Here is an 18,206-nt window from a genome sequence, read left to right as displayed (position 1 = left end):
GCCTGGGACCTGGGGAAGTTGGGGGTGGGCAGTGACCGTAGGCTCAGGCCAGGTCCCCTAGGCAGTTAGGAAGAAGGCTGGGAACAGGGGACTCTGCCAACAGGCCAAGTGAAGGCCCCGGTGAGGCTCAGTGGGGAGGGAAAGTCAGGCCGCAGGAGGAGACCCTGGGGCTCTGAGCACCTGCTGGGACCTAACCACATTGTCCCCCACAGAGAAGGTCGTGTCCTTGACCATCTCAGGGATAGCGACTCTGAGCGGGAGAGGGGCAGAGGGTTCCCGTGTCACAGCCGGCAGGGCCAAAGGTGGTTCACATGAGCTCTGGGACGCCCACACCTTGGCCCAGGAGAAGGTTCCACAGGTGGCTGCCGGAACTGAAGGGTAGAGTCCAGCCAGGAGGGAGCTTGTGCGTTTGTCCAGGGTCCCCTGCGTGGCTCCTGGTCTTGGGTTTTAGTATGGGGCCAGGTGGGGGCGGGGGTGGGAAGCCTCTCCAAGGACCTCCATCCGGGCTTCTCTTCCAGCCTGAGCATCTGAGGTATTTGTTCTGCAACAGGCCTCCTGGCTTCTCTGGGGCAGGCTCTTGCAGGCCAGACTTGGCCCTCCCCAGCCTCCCGGCCAGTATGCGGGGAGCTCCTCTCGGCCGGGCGCTGCTCTGAAGAGCCGGCCCCAGAGCACCCCGACCGCGTGCCCTCCTGGAGCCCGGCGAGGAGACGGGCACGGAGGGAACCGGGAACAAGGCGCGTCGGGGCGCTGGAGGGGAAAGCAAGGCTCCCGCGGGCACTGGGCCCGGGAGCAGGACGCAGGGGCACTCGTGCTCCGAGCAGAGGCGGCGCGGGGGCCGCACGGGGCAGGGGCCCGGCCTCCCAGTCCCGGGCTCGGCTTCGCCCCGCGGCTCTTCGCGGCCTGCCCCCAGGGACAGGGCGCTGCGCCCGCGCTGAAGACCCTCCCTTCTGCCTCGCTGCCCCGCGCAGCCGAGGACGGTCCGGAGACGGGGGCCGGCGCTGACCCCGGGGTCGAGGGGCACCCGGTGGTCTACCGGGCACGTCCCTCAACACGGGCTCGGAGCCCGGAGCCCCGACGGTCCGGCCTTTCCCGGGCCGCACCTCCAGGGACCTGCTGGCTCGTCACGCAGGCCCGGGGCCCCCGCTCCCGGATCGGCTCCAGCCCGGGGCCCCCGCTCCCGGATCGGCTCCAGCCCGGGGCCGCCCCTCAGGAGCTGACAGACGCACGCCGCGGCCAATCACAGTCAGGCTTTCGCGGGCGCGGTCCGCGCAGGCGCACCAGCGGACGCCACCGCCGGCGATTGGGCGGCCAGGCACGCCCGCCGGGCTTCCGGTCGGGGCAAAAGAGCTTCCGCCGCAGCGGCGCCGCGGATGGCCGCGCTCGGGGCCGCGCTGAGGGCCTCGCTCGCGGCCGCCCGTGCCCGGTCTGCGCCGCTGGGCCACCGCACGCCGCACGCTGCCCGCGGCGCTGCCATGGAGCCGGCGCCCCGCTGGCTGGCGGGGCTGCGCTTCGACAACCGCGCCCTGCGCGCGCTGCCCGTGGAGACGCCGCCGGCCGGGCCCGAGGGCGCCCCGTCCTCGCCGCGGCCGGTGCCCGGGGCCTGCTTCAGCCGCGTGCGGCCCGCGCCGCTGCGCCAGCCGCGCCTCGTGGCGCTGTCGGAGCCCGCGCTGGCGCTGCTGGGCCTGGGCGCGCCGCCCGCCGACGCCGCCGCCCGCGAGGCGCGCGAGGCCGAGGCCGCGCTCTTCTTCAGCGGCAACGCGCTGCTGCCCGGCGCCGAGCCCGCCGCGCACTGCTACTGCGGCCACCAGTTCGGCCAGTTCGCGGGGCAGCTGGGCGACGGCGCCGCCATGTACCTGGGCGAGGTGTGCACGGCCGCGGGCGAGCGCTGGGAGCTGCAGCTCAAGGGCGCGGGCCCCACGCCCTTCTCCAGGTGGGCGCGCGCGGGGCGGGGCGGGCGGCGGGGGGCCGCGGGCGGGGCGCGTTCGTGCCCACGCGTGTCCTCCCTGCTTGGGGGCGAGATGGAACTGGAAGTTTGGTCTGGGGACAGAAACGGGGGTCCCGGCGGAGGGAAGGGCTTGTGCCAAGACCCGGAGGTCACAGGGAGAGGACAGAAGGGGGGACTGGGGCTGCCGAGCCTGCGTCCCCGCTGCAGGACTGGTGCCAGGTGCCCTTGGCCCCTCTGGCCGGCCCGGGGAGGGGACCTGCTGGCCCTGGGCCCACGGCACCTGCAGCTGCTGTGTCCTGTTCCCGGAAACGACACAAGGACTTTGGAGTCGGTTCTGCCTGTGACGCTGGGTTTGCCGCTTGTCCGGGGACGCAGGGCGGTGTCTCAGCAGCCCCGCAGGCGGCCCAGGCTGGCCCTCCAGCACAGCTGCTGCGCGTCCACCCGCAGAGGCACAGTGTGTGGCCGGTGCCCTGGACAGGGACCAGAGCCCCTCAGGTCCATGCCCCCAGTGGACGCTCTCCCAGACCCAGGCTTCTGAGCACTTGCAGGCCAGGGACCTGGGTCAAGGTCCGACGGCCTGGCCTGGCAGGGGCGCTTAGACCGGTCCTGCCTCTCACGCACCAGGCCGGCTGACCGTCCGTTCTGCTGTTCCACCAAACACTTGGTGTCTTCAGTCCGTATTTGCTAAATACTTGTCGAATGGCTAAAAAGCCACACCTAAGCTTTCATTTTCTGTGCAGAGAAGTCCTGAGGGCATGTGTTCTGGCCAGTCCCTGTGCCCTCCCCACGCCCCCCCCCAGGATCTGCACGTATCCCGCACCCCTGCCTGCCCCCCAGCAGCTCCGTCTCCGAACCCCAGAATAACTCATTCTTCCTCCTCACCTTCCTGTCTCTGGACGTCTCCGGAGGTCAGCCTGTGCGGAGCTGTCGGCACCCGCGAGTGAGGCGAAAGGACGCCTTGGGGCCTGCCCAAGGCCAGGCTGTGTGTTCAGTTTGGCCATTTATTTTTGCCGGTTACAGCTCGGGAGAGGGACCGCTGTTGGACATCTTACGTTCGAAGACTTGAGTGTTTTTAAGCCCACTTTTCTAGACTTGAGGTCTGCTAGGATTTTCTCTTTAAAAGAAAGGGGTCATTTAACCTTTCCTCAGCGTGTGCGGGGTCCCTGGCCTCAGCATGACTGGAGGCTAACGTCCCAAGTGGCTGGGTGTGGCTTCAGGCCAGCCCTGTTGGGTACCTAGATGTCGGCTTTGGGGGGTGGGCGGGTGACCTCCCGCCTGCTGTGGGGTTGGGATTTCGGGAGGGGCCGCTCCCAGCGTGGACAGAAGAGCTTGTCCTCAGCTGGGTCCATCCCACAGCTCGGCCGGGAACAGACGCGGGTGTGCAGGAGAAGGGACTGCTGTCTCGGGTCGTGTTGGCCCTGTGGGAACAGAGAGAGGCCCTTTTTCCTTGCTGTGTCATTGTCCAGTTCGGGCTTTTGCTTTGGGAACCCTGCCTTGGGCAAGCAGGCTTATTTTCAGGACCGTTTTCGCCAGATTCAAGATTAAACTGAGCTGTGCTGGCTTCCTGCCGAGCATGAAGTCCAGCCGCGTGAGAGTCGCTCCCAGGGCTGGTGTGGGGGTTGACGTCTGGGGACAGGCCTCCTTGTCCCACTTCCTCACGTGGGGTAGAAGGAGGTGCGTGGAGCGCACTTGTCGCTCCGGCCAGAGGCTGACGCAGCGAGCCGCGCGGGGACACCAGGTCTGGTTTCGAGGTGCCACTCACACTGCGACGAGACATACTCAGGCGAGGCAGGAGGCCTGGGTGCGTCTCCACACGAGGGGGCCGGCAGAACCGAGCACCGCGACGGTCGGTACAGGCGGCCCACATGCGGTGACAGCATGTGATGGAGTCGGCGTCCATTTGTGACACAAATGCCACAAGCTAGGAAGAGGGGAACGTCCTCAAGCTGGTAAAGAGATTTTCTGCAGAGAAAACCTACAGCTGCCATCGACGCAGCGACGAGAGCCGGGAAGGTCGGACACAGTCAAGGTGTCTCCCGCACCGCCGCCGTTCTGCGTCACACTGGAAGGCCTAGCTAATGCGGGACGACAGGAGGAGGGAACTAAAGGTACAGACTGAGATGAAGAAAGAAAACCGTCTTTGCTGGCAGATGACCATCTCTGTAGAAAATGGCAAAGATCGGGCCAAAAAATGAACCAGTGAGCCGTTAGAGCAGGGTCGCGTGGCACAGGGTTCCCGACGGGTCAGTCGCTTCTCTGTACACCAGCGGCACACGCCTGGACTCGAAGTGAAAAACACCACGTTCGCAGTCCCCCCTCGGAGTGAAGTACTTAGGTAGAAATCCAACAGCACGCGTCTGTGCCTAAGACCTTTAGGAGGAGAACTGCAGCTGCTTAGGAGCTCGCAGAGCAAGACAGTGAACGGACAGCCGTGCCCCACGCCCACGAATGAGAAGACCCCGTCTTGTCGGGATGTCGGCTCTTCCCAGTCATATAGCTTCAGTATGATCCCAGTCGGGGCGCCCGGGGGGCTCGGTCGGGGACCATCTGCCTTCGGCTCAGGTCATGGTCCTGGGGTCCTGGGATTGAGCCCCATGTCGGGCTCCCTGCTTGGCGGGGAGTCTGCTTCTCCCTCTCCTGTTCCCCCTGCTTGTGTTCTCTCGCTCTTCTCGCAAATGAATAAAATCTTTATTAAAGTACAATCCCGATCAGAATTTCAGCGGTTATTTTGCAGATACTGATGATGTGATTCTAAAGTTTATGCGGAAAGGCGCGTGCTGAAGGACAGCAGAGTCGGAGCATGGACGCTGCCTGACTCCAGGCTTGACTGTAAAACGGCAGTGACCAAGAAAATGCAGAGCTGGTGGGAGGACAGGTCATGGAACAACAGACAGGCCCCCCATAAAGGCTGTCACTTAAGACACAGGAGCAAAGACGGTCGTTCGAACAGTTGGTGCTGAAGCAACTGGACATGTACACACCAAAAATGTTCCACACACAGACCTCAGACCCTGAAAAATTGAAAAATTAACTCAAAAAGGATCATAGACCTAAACGTTAAATGCAGAACTATAAAACTAGAAGATAAACTGGAAAACCCAGAGATCGTTGAGTTTGGACATGATTTTTTGTTCTTTTTTTTAAGATTTTATTTATTTGAGAGAGAGAAACAGCATGGCGTGGGGGAGAGGTGGGGGGAAAGCAGGCTCCCCACTGAGCCGGGAGCCTGATGAGGGGCTGGATCCCAGGACCCTGGGATCATGACCTGAGCCGAAGGCAGATGCTTGACCAAGTGGGCCACCCAGGTGCCCCCGGACGTGATTTTTTAACACAACATCGAAGGCGAGATCCACAAAAACAATCACGGATAAGCTGGACTCCAGTGAAGTTAAAACTTTTGCAACTGACAATATCAAGAGAACAAAGAGAAAATATTGTAAAAGACATGCCTGACATGCCTGATAAAGGACTGTTACTCAGAGTAGACAAAGAACTCTTAAACTCGGGGCGCCTGGGGGGCTCAGTTGCATTAAGCATCTGCCTTCGGCCCAGGTCATGATCACTGAGTCCCGCATCGGGCTCCCTGCTCCATGGGGCGTCTGCTTCTCCCTCTGACCTCCTCTCCTCTCATGTTTTCTCAAATAAATAAATAAAAATCTTTAAAAAAAACTCTTAAAACTCAAACCCTAAGAAAAACAAAAAGACTTCAAAATGGGCTGAAGCGGGGCGCCTGTGCTCAGTCAGTGCCGTGATCTGGGCGGGATCGAACCCGCATGGGGCTCCCTGCTCAGTGGGAGACTGCTGCGCCCCCACGCTCTGCTGTTCCGCCTGCCTGTATTCTCTTCCTCTGTCAAATAACATTTACTTGACACGGACCACAGGCAGGCAGAGAGAGGAGGAAGCAGGCTCCCCGCTGAGCGGAGAGCCCGACGGGACCCACTGAGCCACCCAGGTGCCCCTTTAAAGCATTTTTTTTTTTAAGATTTTATTTATTTGACAGAGATCACAAGTAGGCAGAGAGGCAGGCAGAGAGGAGGAAGCAGGCTCTCCTCTCTCTCGCTGAGCAGAGAGCCCGATGCGGGGCTCGATCCCAGGACCCCGAGATCATGACCTGAGCCGAAGGCAGAGGCTTTAACCCACTGAGCCACCCAGGTGTCCCTAAATACAAAATCTTAAAAAAAAAGAGAGAGAAACGAGCTTTCGAGTCCTGAAAAGACAGAGGGTTGCCTGAGATCCTTCACCCTCCTTCACCCTTAACCATCAGAGTGTGTCTGTGAAGTAAATTCATGAAAGCAGACGTGCACGTGTACCAGTGAGCGTGCAACACGCCCGGCTGGCTGGGTCCCGGGCAGCCCTCGCTGCCCTTGGCATTAATCTGGCTCTGTGGAGGGCCAGGCCCTGACTGCTGGATCGGGGGCGGTGGGCGGGGCCTCTCGCGAGTCATCGGACCGGGAGGCCTTTGTCGATGACCGCAGAGCAGCCAGTGAGCCCCCCGGGAGTGTCGCCGAGCCCGGCCCACCTGCTGCCGGAGCCTGGGCGTGGAACGGACAGCGGCCTGACCGCAGTGGCTGTGTGATTTCAGACAGGCCGACGGTCGCAAGGTCCTGCGGTCGAGCATCCGCGAGTTCCTGTGCAGCGAGGCTATGTTCCACCTGGGCATCCCCACCACCCGGGCCGGGGCCTGCGTCACGTCCCAGTCCACGGTCGCTCGAGACGTGTTCTACGACGGCAATCCCAAGTTGGAGAAGTGCACGGTCGTGCTGCGGATAGCTTCCACCTTCCTGAGGTAATACTGCTGCTGCCCCGCGGGCCGCCGTACCTCGCTTCCTCGGGTGGCCTGGGCGTGCCGGCGGGCACACAGTCCCGTGCAGGAAGTGTGCCGCGAGGGACCCACGTGCGCCGCAGGGACACGCGTGCAGGGAGCCCATGCCCCGGCTGGGCTCCTGCTGCGGGGGAGGCGGGGTGCAAAAGGCACTGGGTGTTTCCTGGGTTGGGAGCCCTGTCCTGCGTGTGGATGGCTGTTCGGGCCCCTGTTGCTCCTGGGAGGGAGGAGGCGGCAGACAGGCGGCCCGTGTCCCCGGAGCGTGGCTGGCCTGAGCCTGGCGCCCTGAAGCACCAGTCAAGGGGGATGGTCTCAGGCTGGCAAAAGAGGGGCTGCCCCGATGTGGGGCTCTGAGACCCAGAAGGACACGAAAGTCACCCAGAAAGTGGCCTTGTTCTGTCAGGTGCCACACCGGCTGTGCCCCCGTCCGCAGGGCCATCCCTGCTCACACCCCCGTCATCAGCTGCAGTCCTTTCTGCCTCCTCCCTGATGTCACCGTGCCACCCGGCGTCACACAGTTCTGACCACCGGAGCCCACGGGTGTTCGGCCAACGGCTGTGGCATCTTCTGGTGCCCTCAGTGCAGCCAGACGGACCCTGTGCGCTGGGGGCCGTTCCTGCGGGGCCTGAGCGCCTGGCTTTGTCCTTTGTCCTCCGGGGCCTGGAGGAGCCTGGGAGGTCCTCCGCCTCCCCCAGGAGACCAGGGCCACTTCCCTGGGGGGGCGCTCCTGGCAATCTGACCAGTGAGCGAGCAGGCGGAGGCGGGGGCGCTGCGGGGCCACCCGTGCCCGCAACAGTGATGCTGGTCATTAAAAGCCAGAAGGGTCTCCAGACACTGCCTCCCGTCCCCTGGTGACACGAGCACTCGGTTGTAGAGCTGACCTCACTTGGGCCGGTAGGACGCCAGTCACCGATGCTGTCCTTGGCGTAGGGGGACGAGCGCAGAGCCCTGCTGGTCCCGAGCCAGCTGGGCCTCCCACAGAGGCGCGCGTGGTGTTGGCCAAAAGCAGGACGGGTCTGTGTGTGTCGCTCGAAGACCAGTTATGCTTTTCTTGGTTTTGTTTTAATCTGGGTGTTCCTCCCGGCCTTGGCTACAAGGCCTAGCGGCAGGCTTCTGTCCCTGGAGGCTCGAGCCGTGGTTAACCTGGTACAAACGCGGGTCTTCCCTCCAGGTTCGGATCCTTTGAGATCTTTAAGTCCGCAGATGAGCACACGGGGCGCGAGGGCCCCAGCGTGGGGAGAAACGACATCCGGGCGCAAATGCTCGACTACGTGATTGGCTCATTTTATCCTGAGCTCCAGGCGGCGCACGCCGAGGACCGCACGCAGAGGAACGCCGCCTTCTTCCGGGAGGTAGGGGGGCCCCGCACCAGCGCTGCTGGCGTCCCGCCTTCTGGTGCGACTCGCTCTGCTTGGTGGAGGGACAGAGGTTCTCTCTTGATGTCCCTGCCCTTCTGAGTCCCTCCCTCGCCTGTCACCTCTCGTGGGCGTTGAGCAGGATCGACTTGGGAATGCTGCGTGGAGGGTCAGGGGTTCCTGACACACCCAAGGATCACTGTGTCTCAGTGGCATTGGGCGTGCTGTGTGCCCCCGCCAGGCCCAGCAGGAAAACGGGGTGGGGGAGGGCTCCGCTGCGGGGGAGCCTGGGTGCCGGTGGGACGCGCAGACAGTCACGGTGGGGCCCCGGGGGTAGCCGCTGGACCCGGCGCAGGTTTCGCTGGCTCCTGTGGTGACCCCCGTTTGCACTCCTGGGCCGGAGTGTGGGGATGCCCAAGGCTTCCTGGTGTTTTGGGTTTCGTAGATAAAAGCCCAAATTAGTGTATGAAAGAGACAGATGGGGTAAGTGGAGATTAGAGCCTACACCTGTCTGCTCATCCGAAGTGCTTTTCCTTGTCACCAGTCCCCCACGGCTGAGTGTGTCCAAAGGCCAGAGCCCAGGGAGGAGTCACCAGCAGCAGAGCTACCCTGGGGGGGGCGGGGGCAGGGGGCATCGTGCGTCCATCCTGCTTCAGGTGACCCGCCGCACGGCCCGGATGGTGGCGGAGTGGCAGTGTGTGGGCTTCTGCCACGGCGTGCTCAACACGGACAACATGAGCATCGTGGGGCTCACCATCGACTACGGGCCCTTCGGCTTCCTGGACAGGTGAGCCGTGCGGGGCGTTGGGGATGGCCTGCAGGTGGGGGGCTGCTATTCTCCCTGTTCTGTTTGGAAATGCCTGGTCAGCCCTTCCCAGTGGCAGAAATCCCCCGGAAGGTTCCAGGATTGGAAATGGACCCAAGGGGCCCGAGCAGGAGCGGGCGGTGAGCGGGCAGAGGCCGTGCAGCTCTGCTGACTGAGTGGGCGGGCGTCTGTGGCTGCGGCACCTAGAGCGGAGCCGCTGAGACCAGCATCCCAGCAGGCAGGGGGGCGGTGGCCCCGCAGATGAGGCCTGCCTCAACCCCTCTGTGGTCCCCTCGCCCCGTGTGGCAGGTATGACCCTGACCACGTGTGCAACGCTTCGGACAGCGCCGGGCGCTACGCGTACAGTAAGCAGCCCGAGGTCTGCAAGTGGAACCTGCAGAAGCTGGCCGAGGCGCTGGAGCCCGAGCTGCCCCGCGAGCAGGGGGAGGCCATCCTGGCCGAGGAGTTCGACGCTGAGTTCGGCCGCCACTACCTGCAGAAGATGCGCAGGAAGCTGGGCCTGGTGCGCACGGAGCTGCCCGACGACGGGGCTCTGGTGGCCCGGCTCCTGGAGACCATGCACCTGACCGGTGAGCGAGGCCGCTGGCTCGGCGCGTCCGTGAACTAGACACGGCGCAGAATCGACCGTTTCAACCCCGCGGTGTGGGGTGTGGGGGCGGCTCATTCACCCACTGGGCACCTGTTGCCCCTGCCCGTGTCCCCACACAGACACCCTGTCCTCATTTCCTCCTCTTCCCGTGCCCCAGCGGCCCCGTTCCGGCGTCTGTCTCTGAATCTGACTCGGTGCGGGTCCCTCGGTGATACGGGCACACGCAGGGTCTGTCCCGTGACAGCGCCGAGGACAGCATCCCCAGGGCCCCCGATGGGTGGCGGGGGTCGGCATTCTGGGCCTCTCAGGGCTGAGGGAAAGCCCGCAGTGTGGACGGACCACACGTCACTCCGTCATCGCTGGTGCACACGGGTTAGCTTCCCCTTGGCCTGTGGGTGACCGCCACGGAGACAGACGTGCGGACTCCGTTTGAGTCCCTGCCCTCGGTTCTCCCAGCGCCGCGAGCAGAAGCGTCCGCCTCCCTCCAGCTCTCGGGAGTGCTCCGCCTCCTTCCCCGAACCGTGGCGTTCACGAAACTGAGGACATGTCCTTCTGTCCCTGTTTGTTTTTACCACTGTGCACGGGCTGAGAGGAGCATGTGGCCGTCCTCCTCCCCCGTGTCCTGTCTTTGTCAAGTTAAACCGTCGCAGCCGAGCGCGGCAGCTTGCCCAGCGGGTGCTGTTGTCTCACGGTTCTGGAGGCTGGAGGGCGGAGGTCAGGCTGCCGTGCGGTCGGGCTGCTGCTGAGGGCCTCCTTCCCCGGCAGGGGACCGAGAGGGAGCGAGGGCACAGACCCCATCGGAGGCCACCACCGTCCTTACCCGGGTGCTGGTCTGCGGTGTCTCTGCTCTGGTGTCCGGGCGACGCTGCTCTCATGAGTTAGGAAATGTTCCCTCCTGTTTTCCAGAAACCTGGGAAGAACTGGTGACCATCCTCCCCGTTCAGTAGAACAGCGGTGAGGCCTCTGGTCCTGCCGCCATCTTTGCTGGGAGGTTCTGATTGCCCAGTGTCCTCACTTGTTTCGAGACTTCCCGGATTTTGTTCCTTCTGAGTCCGTTTTGGTAGACTCCAGGCGTTTCCAGGGATTTGGCCATTTCATCTGCGTGTCCGGTGTATCAGCAAGGAGTCGCCCAGCCTCTTACAGTGCTGTTTCTGCGTGATCGGCAGTCACGGCGCCACTCCTCTTTCCGATTTTAGTTACTTGCCTGTAACTAAGAATGTCCATCTTGTTGATCTTTTCAAAGAACCAACAGCTCTAGGTTCAGCGATGTTCACTTCTTCTCTGTTCTGTCGTTTCACTCTGCTGTACCCTCTGTTCCCTTCCTGTCAACCTTCATCTCCGTGTTCTCTTTCTAGTGCCTTCGGTATAAGGCTAAGTTATTGGTTTGAGGCTTTTTTCCCTTTGAGAGGAACTGACATGGAACAGTGTCAGGGGTACGCGATTCACCCTGTCGGGGTCACGAGACCATCGGCTTCCGTCACCACGCGGCTGCGAGTTACCTTTTCTCCTTGTGCTCCTCTACCGTCGGTGATCAGCACCGGAAGTTTCCGTCTGACCGCAGCTTGCGTGGCGACCTGTCGACTTCAGTATTTGTGTTTCCACATTCTCCTGCCCCTAAGTATTTTCTGATTTCCCTTGTGATTTCTTTTTGGACCCCCTGGTTAATCTTCACACTCTCTGGGAAATTTCTGGTTCTCCTTTTCTTTGTGGGTTCTGTCTTCGTCCCGTCGTGGTTGGAGAAGATGCCGGTCCCTTTAAGCAGGTTGACTTGCTTTATGGCTGAACACACGGTCTGTCCTGGAGAGCGTCCCCTGTGCCCTTGAGGAGACAGATGTCTGTCTGTCCGACAGAGTGGCCTGATGGCGTCCAAGGTTCCCGGTCCTTGTGGGTCTGCCGTGCCCTTGTGGGTCTGCCGTGCGGATGTTCTATCCGTTAACCAGAGTGGGGCGCTGAAGCCTCTAGCTCCCAGGGAACTGTTCCGTCTCTCCTTCCGTTCCACAAGTGCTCGGTTTGTATGTTCATAACCAGGACACCTTCTCAACGAACGGGCTGTCCGTCAGCACGTGACACCCTGGTCATTTGCCGGCCTCTTGCCGACAGCGGAGGGCCGGCCCCGCTCTGCGGCTTCTGGTCTGCCTGCGGTAATTTTCCTGTCCTTTCTCTTTAGTTCAAGCTGCCAGTCTTGTTTGGCGACGGATCCACTGAAAGTCCTTGCCGGTGAGGACTTTGGCCGTCCGCTTGTCATCGGTGTCCTCTGCCACTTCACCCGTTTTCTCTGTTGCGGCTTTGTGTCTGCACCGTCTGGTCCCTTCTCATTTCCTTTTGTGTCTGTCTCGGGGACGTTCTCCCGGGTCTACAGTGATTTTTAACAAGTCAGGCCAGGGACCTCCAGCGTCTGCTCTATGTTGAGCCTGTCTGTCTGGACGTGTGTCGGGGGCTTGTCCTTGACGCTCTGCCACACCAAGCAGGCAGTGAGGATGGTGACCACAGCGGGGGTGGCCGGAGGCTGACCTCGGTGCCTTGGCGGTATTTACCTGATTCATGGATAATGGAACCAGGGCTTAGAGTGACTTGCCGGGGTCAGAGTGGTGGCCAGGCTGGGTGGTGGGTTGGGCACGGGCGTTGCTGAGGCAGAGGCTGGAGGGAAGGGTCAGGAGCCCACGGGCCTGGCGAGGCACCCACACTCGGTGTGGCGGCACCCTGAGCAGCGGCGTGTTCCAGGGGCCGACTTCACCAATACCTTCTACTTGCTGAGCTCCTTCCCAGTCGGGCCGGAGCCCCCGGGCCTGCCTGCGTTCCTGGCCGCGCTCACCGCACAGTGCGCCTCCTTAGAGGAGCTGAAGCTCGCCTTCCGACCCCAGATGGACCCCCGGTGGGTACCCAGGTCTCGCTTCCTTGGAATTTGCTTCTAGAAGGAGACGACCGTTTAGAGCAGAGCATGCTGGGGCACCCGGGAAGGGGGTGGTCGGGCCCCCGTGTCGGCGGTGCTGAGGCCACTGGTCAGAGGGAAGGCCAGCCGTGCGTGCCATCACCCCGGGGGAGGCCAGCGACACAGGCCAGGGAGCAGCTGCCCAGAATCGCTCTCTCGTCTGCCCAGGAAGAGCCCCAGGTCGCAGCCAGACCAGGCTCTCCTGTGCCGTCTCCCACCGGGAAGAGCAAACGGCGCCTGAGCCTGCACTCAGGACATGCGACACGCGGTCTCCGGGGTGTGATAAACAAGCCAGCAGCCCGTGGTGTGAGAGCATTTAGTACAGCAGGGCGGCGAGGACAGGCTAGCAGGACCCGGGAAGGGGCTATTGGCGCTGGCCCCGCCCCCCAAGCCCTTCTGCGAGCAGGGAAGGACCCAGCCTTGGGGCCACTGAGAAGTGGACAGCAGTGACCACCCCCCTCCAGCGATAAGCAGGTGCCCCACGCACCCTGGGGACCTGCAAGTCAGCCTGTGGCACTTCCTCTCAGGACACCCATGTCCCGCGACCTGCAAGGGCCGCTGGAGAGCCGGGGTGGACATCTGCCTTGCATGTCGGGCCGGGGTCACCTCCACCCCCCGTGGGGCAGTCAGCAGCAGCCCGGCTGAGCCACTGAAGCCACCACCGCCTCCCTGGGCCCCGATGGCCATCTTCCAGGTGCCCAGTGGCCTCAGCACGCAGCCTGCAGCCGGGGGCGGGGCCAGGCCTCACGCTGCCCCTCTGCGCAGGCAGCTCTCCATGATGCTGATGCTGGCGCAGTCCAACCCGCAGCTGTTCGCACTCATCGGCACACGGGCGAACGTCACGAAGGAGCTGGAGCGCGTGGAGCGGCAGTCGCGGCTGGAGCAGCTGAGCCCGGCGGAGCTGCTGAGCAAGAACAGGGCCCACTGGACTGACTGGCTCCAGGAGTACCGGTGAGGCCGCGCGGCCCTGCGCCCGCGACCCCCGCGCAGGAAACCCAACGCGGGAGGGGCGGGGGGGGCGGGATCCCCTGGAAAGATGAACCTGGGTGATTCCAGAGCCCGGCTGCAGAAGGACAGGGAGGGCGTGAGCGACGAGGACGCCTGGCAGGTCGAGCACAGGCGCGTCATGTACGCCAACAACCCCAAGTACGTCCTGCGGAACTACATCGCCCAAAATGCCATCGAGGCCGCGGAGAACGGAGACTTCTCAGAGGCAAGCGCACACCCGTCCCTCCTCTGTGCCTGGGTCCCGCAGCAGGCGGTGGCCCGGGGAGCGAGGGGCAGTCCCTAAAACTCCTCTCCTCGACCCTCTCCAGGTGCAGCGGGTGCTGAAGCTTCTGGAAACCCCGTACCACAGGGACGGGGAGCCCACCGAGGCCCCGGGAGCCACCGGGGCAGACAGTGGGGGGAACTCCTACAGCAGCAAGCCCCCGCTGTGGGCAGCCGAACTGTGCGTGACGTGATCCTCGTAACCGCCTTGGAGGCCTCCTCACACGGAGTCCCGAGGCCCCGAGTCCCACCGAGTCCTTGAGGCGGCGCACACCCCGTGGACACGCCAGCCCGTCTCTCCATGATGGCCGAGACGTCCAGTCAGGACCTGACCCGTCTCTGTCTGACGCAGACTCAGCAGCCCAGCCCCGCGCTCACTGTGCTCCCTATCAAAGCTGCTTTGTGCAAGGACAGGAGCTCGGCGGAGGGAAGCAGGCCCACCCCACCTCGCCGGCCCCGGGCCACTCTACTGCAGGCCACGGCGTGGCTCCTGCCTACTGGGGAGACACGGCACCCAAATAAACCAGCAGCTTCCCTGGCTCGTCCCTGCAGTGATTCTGCCCCTGGTCGGCCGCCCGGGAAAAGTGCTGGGTGGGGGGTGGACGGGACTGGGGAGTGGACGGGACTGGGGAGTATGGGGGGACGGACCACACCTGTGTTGCGCAGCCTCAGGCGTCCTGATAGTAGTTGTTGAAGTTGATGCGCAGCAGGAAGTCCTCCAGGTGGGGCTGGTAGCCTCGGTTCACCAGCTTGGTCACCACTGGGGGGAAAGGGAGCAGCTCAGCCAGGCCCGCCTCCAGGCTCCTGCCCTGCTGTCCCCAAGCCCTCCCGGCCCTGGGGGACAGTCACCTTTAAAGAGAAAGTGGGAGTAGTACTTGAAGGTGCTGTAGGACTGCTGCATGAGGGCGAAGTTGGGGTGCTCCACGCCCCGGGGGCCGCCGGCGGACACCCAGGGCTGGGAGATGAGCTGGCTGCGGAACTTGAGCACGAGGCTGAAGATGCTGTGGATGACGTTCATGACCGGCGCGGCCTTCTCGGTCAGCAAGCCCCTGGGGAAGCGCGCGGCCTCTGGTGAGGGGCGCCCGCCCTGGACGCGCACGCGCAGAGGCACCCCGGGCGCCCGGCTCACCGGAACACGGCCTTGTGCAGGTACTCGGCGTGTGCGCGCTGGATGTCCTCGAGGTCGCCCACCTGCGCCAGCCGGGCCCGGAACTCGCACCAGGTGACGTGCAGGATCTGGTTGGCGATGTAGCCCTGCGTGACCTTGACGAAGTGCTGCATCTCGTGCTTGAAGAGCTGCAGCTGGCGGAACTGCACCGAGCCGGCCGCGCGGCTCACCAGCGCTGGGGGGGGGGGGGGGGGGGCAGGGGCAGGGTCAGGCGTGCGGGCGCAGCCCAGGGTGAGCTGGGGCTCCGGCCGGGCCTCACCTGCGCGCTTCAGGTGGAAGCAGATGTCCTTGAGCGTCCACATCATGAGCTTGAGCTGCAGCAGGAAGGAGAAGATGCCGCTGTACCTGCTCAGGCAGCCCTCGGTGAGCACCACGTTCAGGGGCCAGTCGACCTGCGGGCGAAGCCGGCTCAGCGAGCGCCTGCGGGGATCCCCCCCCACGCCCACCGTCACTCAGCCAGGCCCTGCTGACCTTGTACCTGAGCTCCAGGCAGCTCAGCACATCGGGCGCATTGGGGGCGAAGGCCTCGGGCAGGAACTTGAGGGCAAAGGCGAGGTTGGCGGCGTGCGGCGTGTCGCCGTGCAGGCTGTACCGCAGGGCCTTGCTGAGCACGGAGTTGAGCACCAGCGGGTTGAGCAGCTCCCCAGGCGTCTGGCCCGCCCCCAGCTGAAGCAGGAGAGGGCACAAGCGTCCCAAGGGAGTCCCGGTACCGGGGCCGGCAGCCGTGCCCATGCCGCGGCCCACGGTCACCTTCTCAAAGAGCAGGTCACTGAGCGACTGTGCGAACTCGCCGTCCTCCATGAGCAGGAAGTGCCGCAGGGCCTCGAAGTGGGCCTCCAGCCGCAGCTCCACGAAGAAGTAGTCCACCGCCGCCTTGTTCACCAATGAGATGCTGGCGGTGGGGGCCGGGGGGGCGGGGTCAGGGGCTGCGGGGCGGGGCGGGGCGCGGGGCAGGGGCGGGGCGCGGGGCAGGGGCGGGGCAGCCACTCACTGCGCAGCCAGCGGGGCGCTGATGGAGCGCTTCATGAGCACCGGCAGCGGCAACAGCTCGCTCAGCTGCACCGCGGTCTCATCGGCGTCGGACCGGACGCGGGGGTCCTCCGGGAGGGCGAAGGCCCGGGGAAGCCCATGGTGTAGCAGGTGGGCGACGGGAGGCTCTGCTGCAGGATGGCAGATGGCCATTCAGCACAGGGGACACGCTGGGCTTCCACCTGCCCGCCTGCCCGCCACCACGGCCGGCCACTCACACATGGCCTCGTAGCTGTCCGGGTACTGCTCCAGCCCGTACTGCTCTGCCAGACCCGCCAGGTAGGCCTGCTCCCGGCGCTGGGCCGCAGCCGCCTCCTCACCAAGGCCGGGACTGCTTTGGGCTGCCCCATCATCCTAGGAAGGAAAGGGACGGTGGGATCCCCTACGTGCAGCCCCATCCTGGCAGGCCAGACCCCTAACCTCATCCGTCCTCACCTGTGCGTTTGGAGGGTGACCTGGAGAGAGGTCCCATGTGCCCCTCCTCGGTCCTGGTCCTGAGCAACGCAAGTGGGGCAGGAGGAGTATGACGGCCCAGTGCCCCTCCACGGTGGGACCTCCCAAGTCCCCCGGGCTGCACACTCCCTGCCCAGACCCCTCCTGGGCGCACAGGTGCCACCAGGGACAGGAGAGCTGTAGGGTCCCACTGACCTGGCTCTCCGGGGGTGCCATCACCCAGGTCTCCAGACGCAGCCACTGCGGACGGCGAAGCCTGGAGGCCACGTGGCTCCCCAGCGCTGGAACCAGCCACCGGAGCAGAGTCGCTGTCTGAGGCCGTCTCTGTAGGCAGCCGTGGCTCCTGCTCACAGACGGGGCTCTGGGCTCCCAGACTGAGGCCTGACCGGGACACCTGGTCAGTGAGGCTCTGGCAGGGCCTGGGCATATCAGACTGGCCTTCCCCAGAGAGTGCTCTCAGCGCCACGTGGCACTGAGACACGTGTCCGTGGACGTTCCACCGTGGTCGGGAAGGGGCCACATCCCACACGTCCCCCACCTTGATGTTGGCGTTAGACACGTGTCCGTGGACGTTCCACCGTGGTCGGGAGGGGGCCACATCCCACACGTTGTCCCCCACCTTGATGTTGGCATCAGACACGTGTCCGTGGACATTCCACCGTGGTCGGGAGGGGGCCACATCCCACACGTTGTCCCCCACCTTGATGCTGGCGTCAGACACGTGTCCGTGGACGTTCCACCGTGGTCGGGAGGGGGCCACATCCCACACGTTGTCCCCCACCTTGATGCTGGCGTCAGACACGTGTCCGTGGACGTTCCACCGTGGTCGGGAGGGGGCCACATCCCACACGTTGTCCCCCACCTTGATGCTGGCGTCAGACACGTGTCCGTGGACGTTCCACCGTGGTCGGGAGGGGGCCACCCCAGAAGCACAGCCGCCTATGGGAATGCTGCCTTCTGACGTATGCCCAAGGAGCTGCCCCATGGCCTGACTGCTCCCTTCCTGGGGGAGGGTGTGTGCATCAGAGTGGGGATGAGGCAGAGCCACGTGCCTATCTGGGACACCTGTGTCCTCTGGCTGCGTGACACTATCCCGCTGCAGCTGCTGCCCCTCATCGCTCAAGCCACCTCCTACAGCCTGCAGGGACCCTGGGGAAGCCAAGGGGGCTGCAGCGGGCCTCAGGACGGTTCTGAAGTCATACTCCTGCGGCCCCGCAGGCCCTGTGGCCGCCACATCGGACGGAGCCGAGGGAGGCAGGTCGGAGCCGATGGTCTGTAGCGCCTGCTCCAGGACAGGGGCCACGCTAGCACACGCAGGCGGCTCGGCCTCCCGGGCTCTGGGCAGGAAGTCTTGGATGCTGAGGCCCTCAGAGAATGGCCCGGGCCTGTCCCCCGGCCCCGGCTCAGCTCCTGGCCCCGAGCCGCAGGCCCCTGCAGCTGGTGGACTGACTTGCTGCGGCGTCCACGCGTCCGGGCGGTCCCAGACGGCCACGTGCCGTGTCTCTGCACACCCGGAGTCGGAGCTGCCGCCGCTGGCAAGGTGCCCACAGCCCAAAGACAAAGTCTGAAACACAAGTGGGTGTCAGGCTCCCAAGCTCGGTTCTGTAACCGGCACCAAAGCTCACAGAGCCGGGAACTGCTGGAACAGGCCAGTGCAGCTCCCGACCCCGTGCTCTGCGCCCGAACCCTGCCCCCGGCTCCTCACCTGGGAGCCAGCAGCAGGGAGGACGGCCAGTGGCTCCAGGGCCTTCCCCTCGGACATGTCCTTCAGCATCCCCTGAAACTCAGGGAACAGTGGTGAGCGCCTAGCCCCGCACCATC

The 18,206-nt window shown here is 64.3% G+C and overlaps 2 protein-coding genes across 9 annotated transcripts in view; one reads left to right on the top strand and one right to left on the bottom strand.

Annotated features, from left to right (window-relative positions):
- The first annotated feature begins 1,189 nt into the window (after positions 1 to 1,189).
- On the top strand, positions 1,190 to 14,286 carry SELENOO (selenoprotein O). 4 transcript variants are annotated; one of them, XM_046013099.1, is made up of 9 exons: positions 1,218 to 1,930; positions 6,528 to 6,731; positions 7,939 to 8,119; positions 8,779 to 8,909; positions 9,237 to 9,517; positions 12,259 to 12,409; positions 13,232 to 13,417; positions 13,523 to 13,679; positions 13,783 to 13,929. In XM_046013099.1, the coding sequence occupies exons 1-9, from the start codon at positions 1,371 to 1,373 to the stop codon at positions 13,927 to 13,929; spliced, it is 1,998 nt and encodes a 665-aa protein (XP_045869055.1). In that variant the 5' UTR covers positions 1,218 to 1,370. The 4 variants fall into 4 exon arrangements, with proteins under 4 accessions (XP_045869057.1, XP_045869056.1, XP_045869055.1 ...); XM_046013097.1 differs by having other exon boundaries at positions 1,244 to 1,930; positions 13,783 to 14,286; XM_046013100.1 differs by lacking the exon at positions 13,783 to 13,929 and having other exon boundaries at positions 1,201 to 1,930; positions 13,503 to 13,643.
- TUBGCP6 (tubulin gamma complex associated protein 6) overlaps positions 1,954 to 18,206 on the bottom strand; it is a 32,293-nt gene continuing 16,040 nt past the window's right edge. The window contains exons 15-26 of one of the 5 annotated variants that reach the window (XM_046013095.1): positions 18,091 to 18,162; positions 16,581 to 17,949; positions 16,368 to 16,426; positions 16,151 to 16,286; positions 15,895 to 16,063; positions 15,654 to 15,795; positions 15,375 to 15,569; positions 15,163 to 15,295; positions 14,865 to 15,078; positions 14,585 to 14,784; positions 14,389 to 14,495; positions 1,954 to 4,956 (exon numbers count right to left, since the gene is read on the bottom strand). In XM_046013095.1, coding sequence (XP_045869051.1) covers positions 14,404 to 14,495; positions 14,585 to 14,784; positions 14,865 to 15,078; positions 15,163 to 15,295; positions 15,375 to 15,569; positions 15,654 to 15,795; positions 15,895 to 16,063; positions 16,151 to 16,286; positions 16,368 to 16,426; positions 16,581 to 17,949; positions 18,091 to 18,162 — 2,781 coding nt within the window. In that variant the 3' untranslated portion in view covers positions 1,954 to 4,956; positions 14,389 to 14,403. Of the gene's footprint in view, positions 4,957 to 13,232; positions 13,530 to 14,388; positions 14,496 to 14,584; positions 14,785 to 14,864; positions 15,079 to 15,162; positions 15,296 to 15,374; positions 15,570 to 15,653; positions 15,796 to 15,894; positions 16,064 to 16,150; positions 16,287 to 16,367; positions 16,427 to 16,580; positions 17,950 to 18,090; positions 18,163 to 18,206 lie in introns of those variants that run through there. The other 4 variants (XM_046013094.1, XM_046013093.1, XM_046013096.1 and 1 more) reach the window with 4 other exon arrangements.

Source organism: Meles meles, chromosome 7 (assembly GCF_922984935.1).
Source record: "Meles meles chromosome 7, mMelMel3.1 paternal haplotype, whole genome shotgun sequence".
In the NCBI taxonomy this organism is placed as follows: Eukaryota; Metazoa; Chordata; class Mammalia; order Carnivora; family Mustelidae; genus Meles; species Meles meles.
This window is presented reverse-complemented; position numbering and strand designations above follow the sequence as displayed.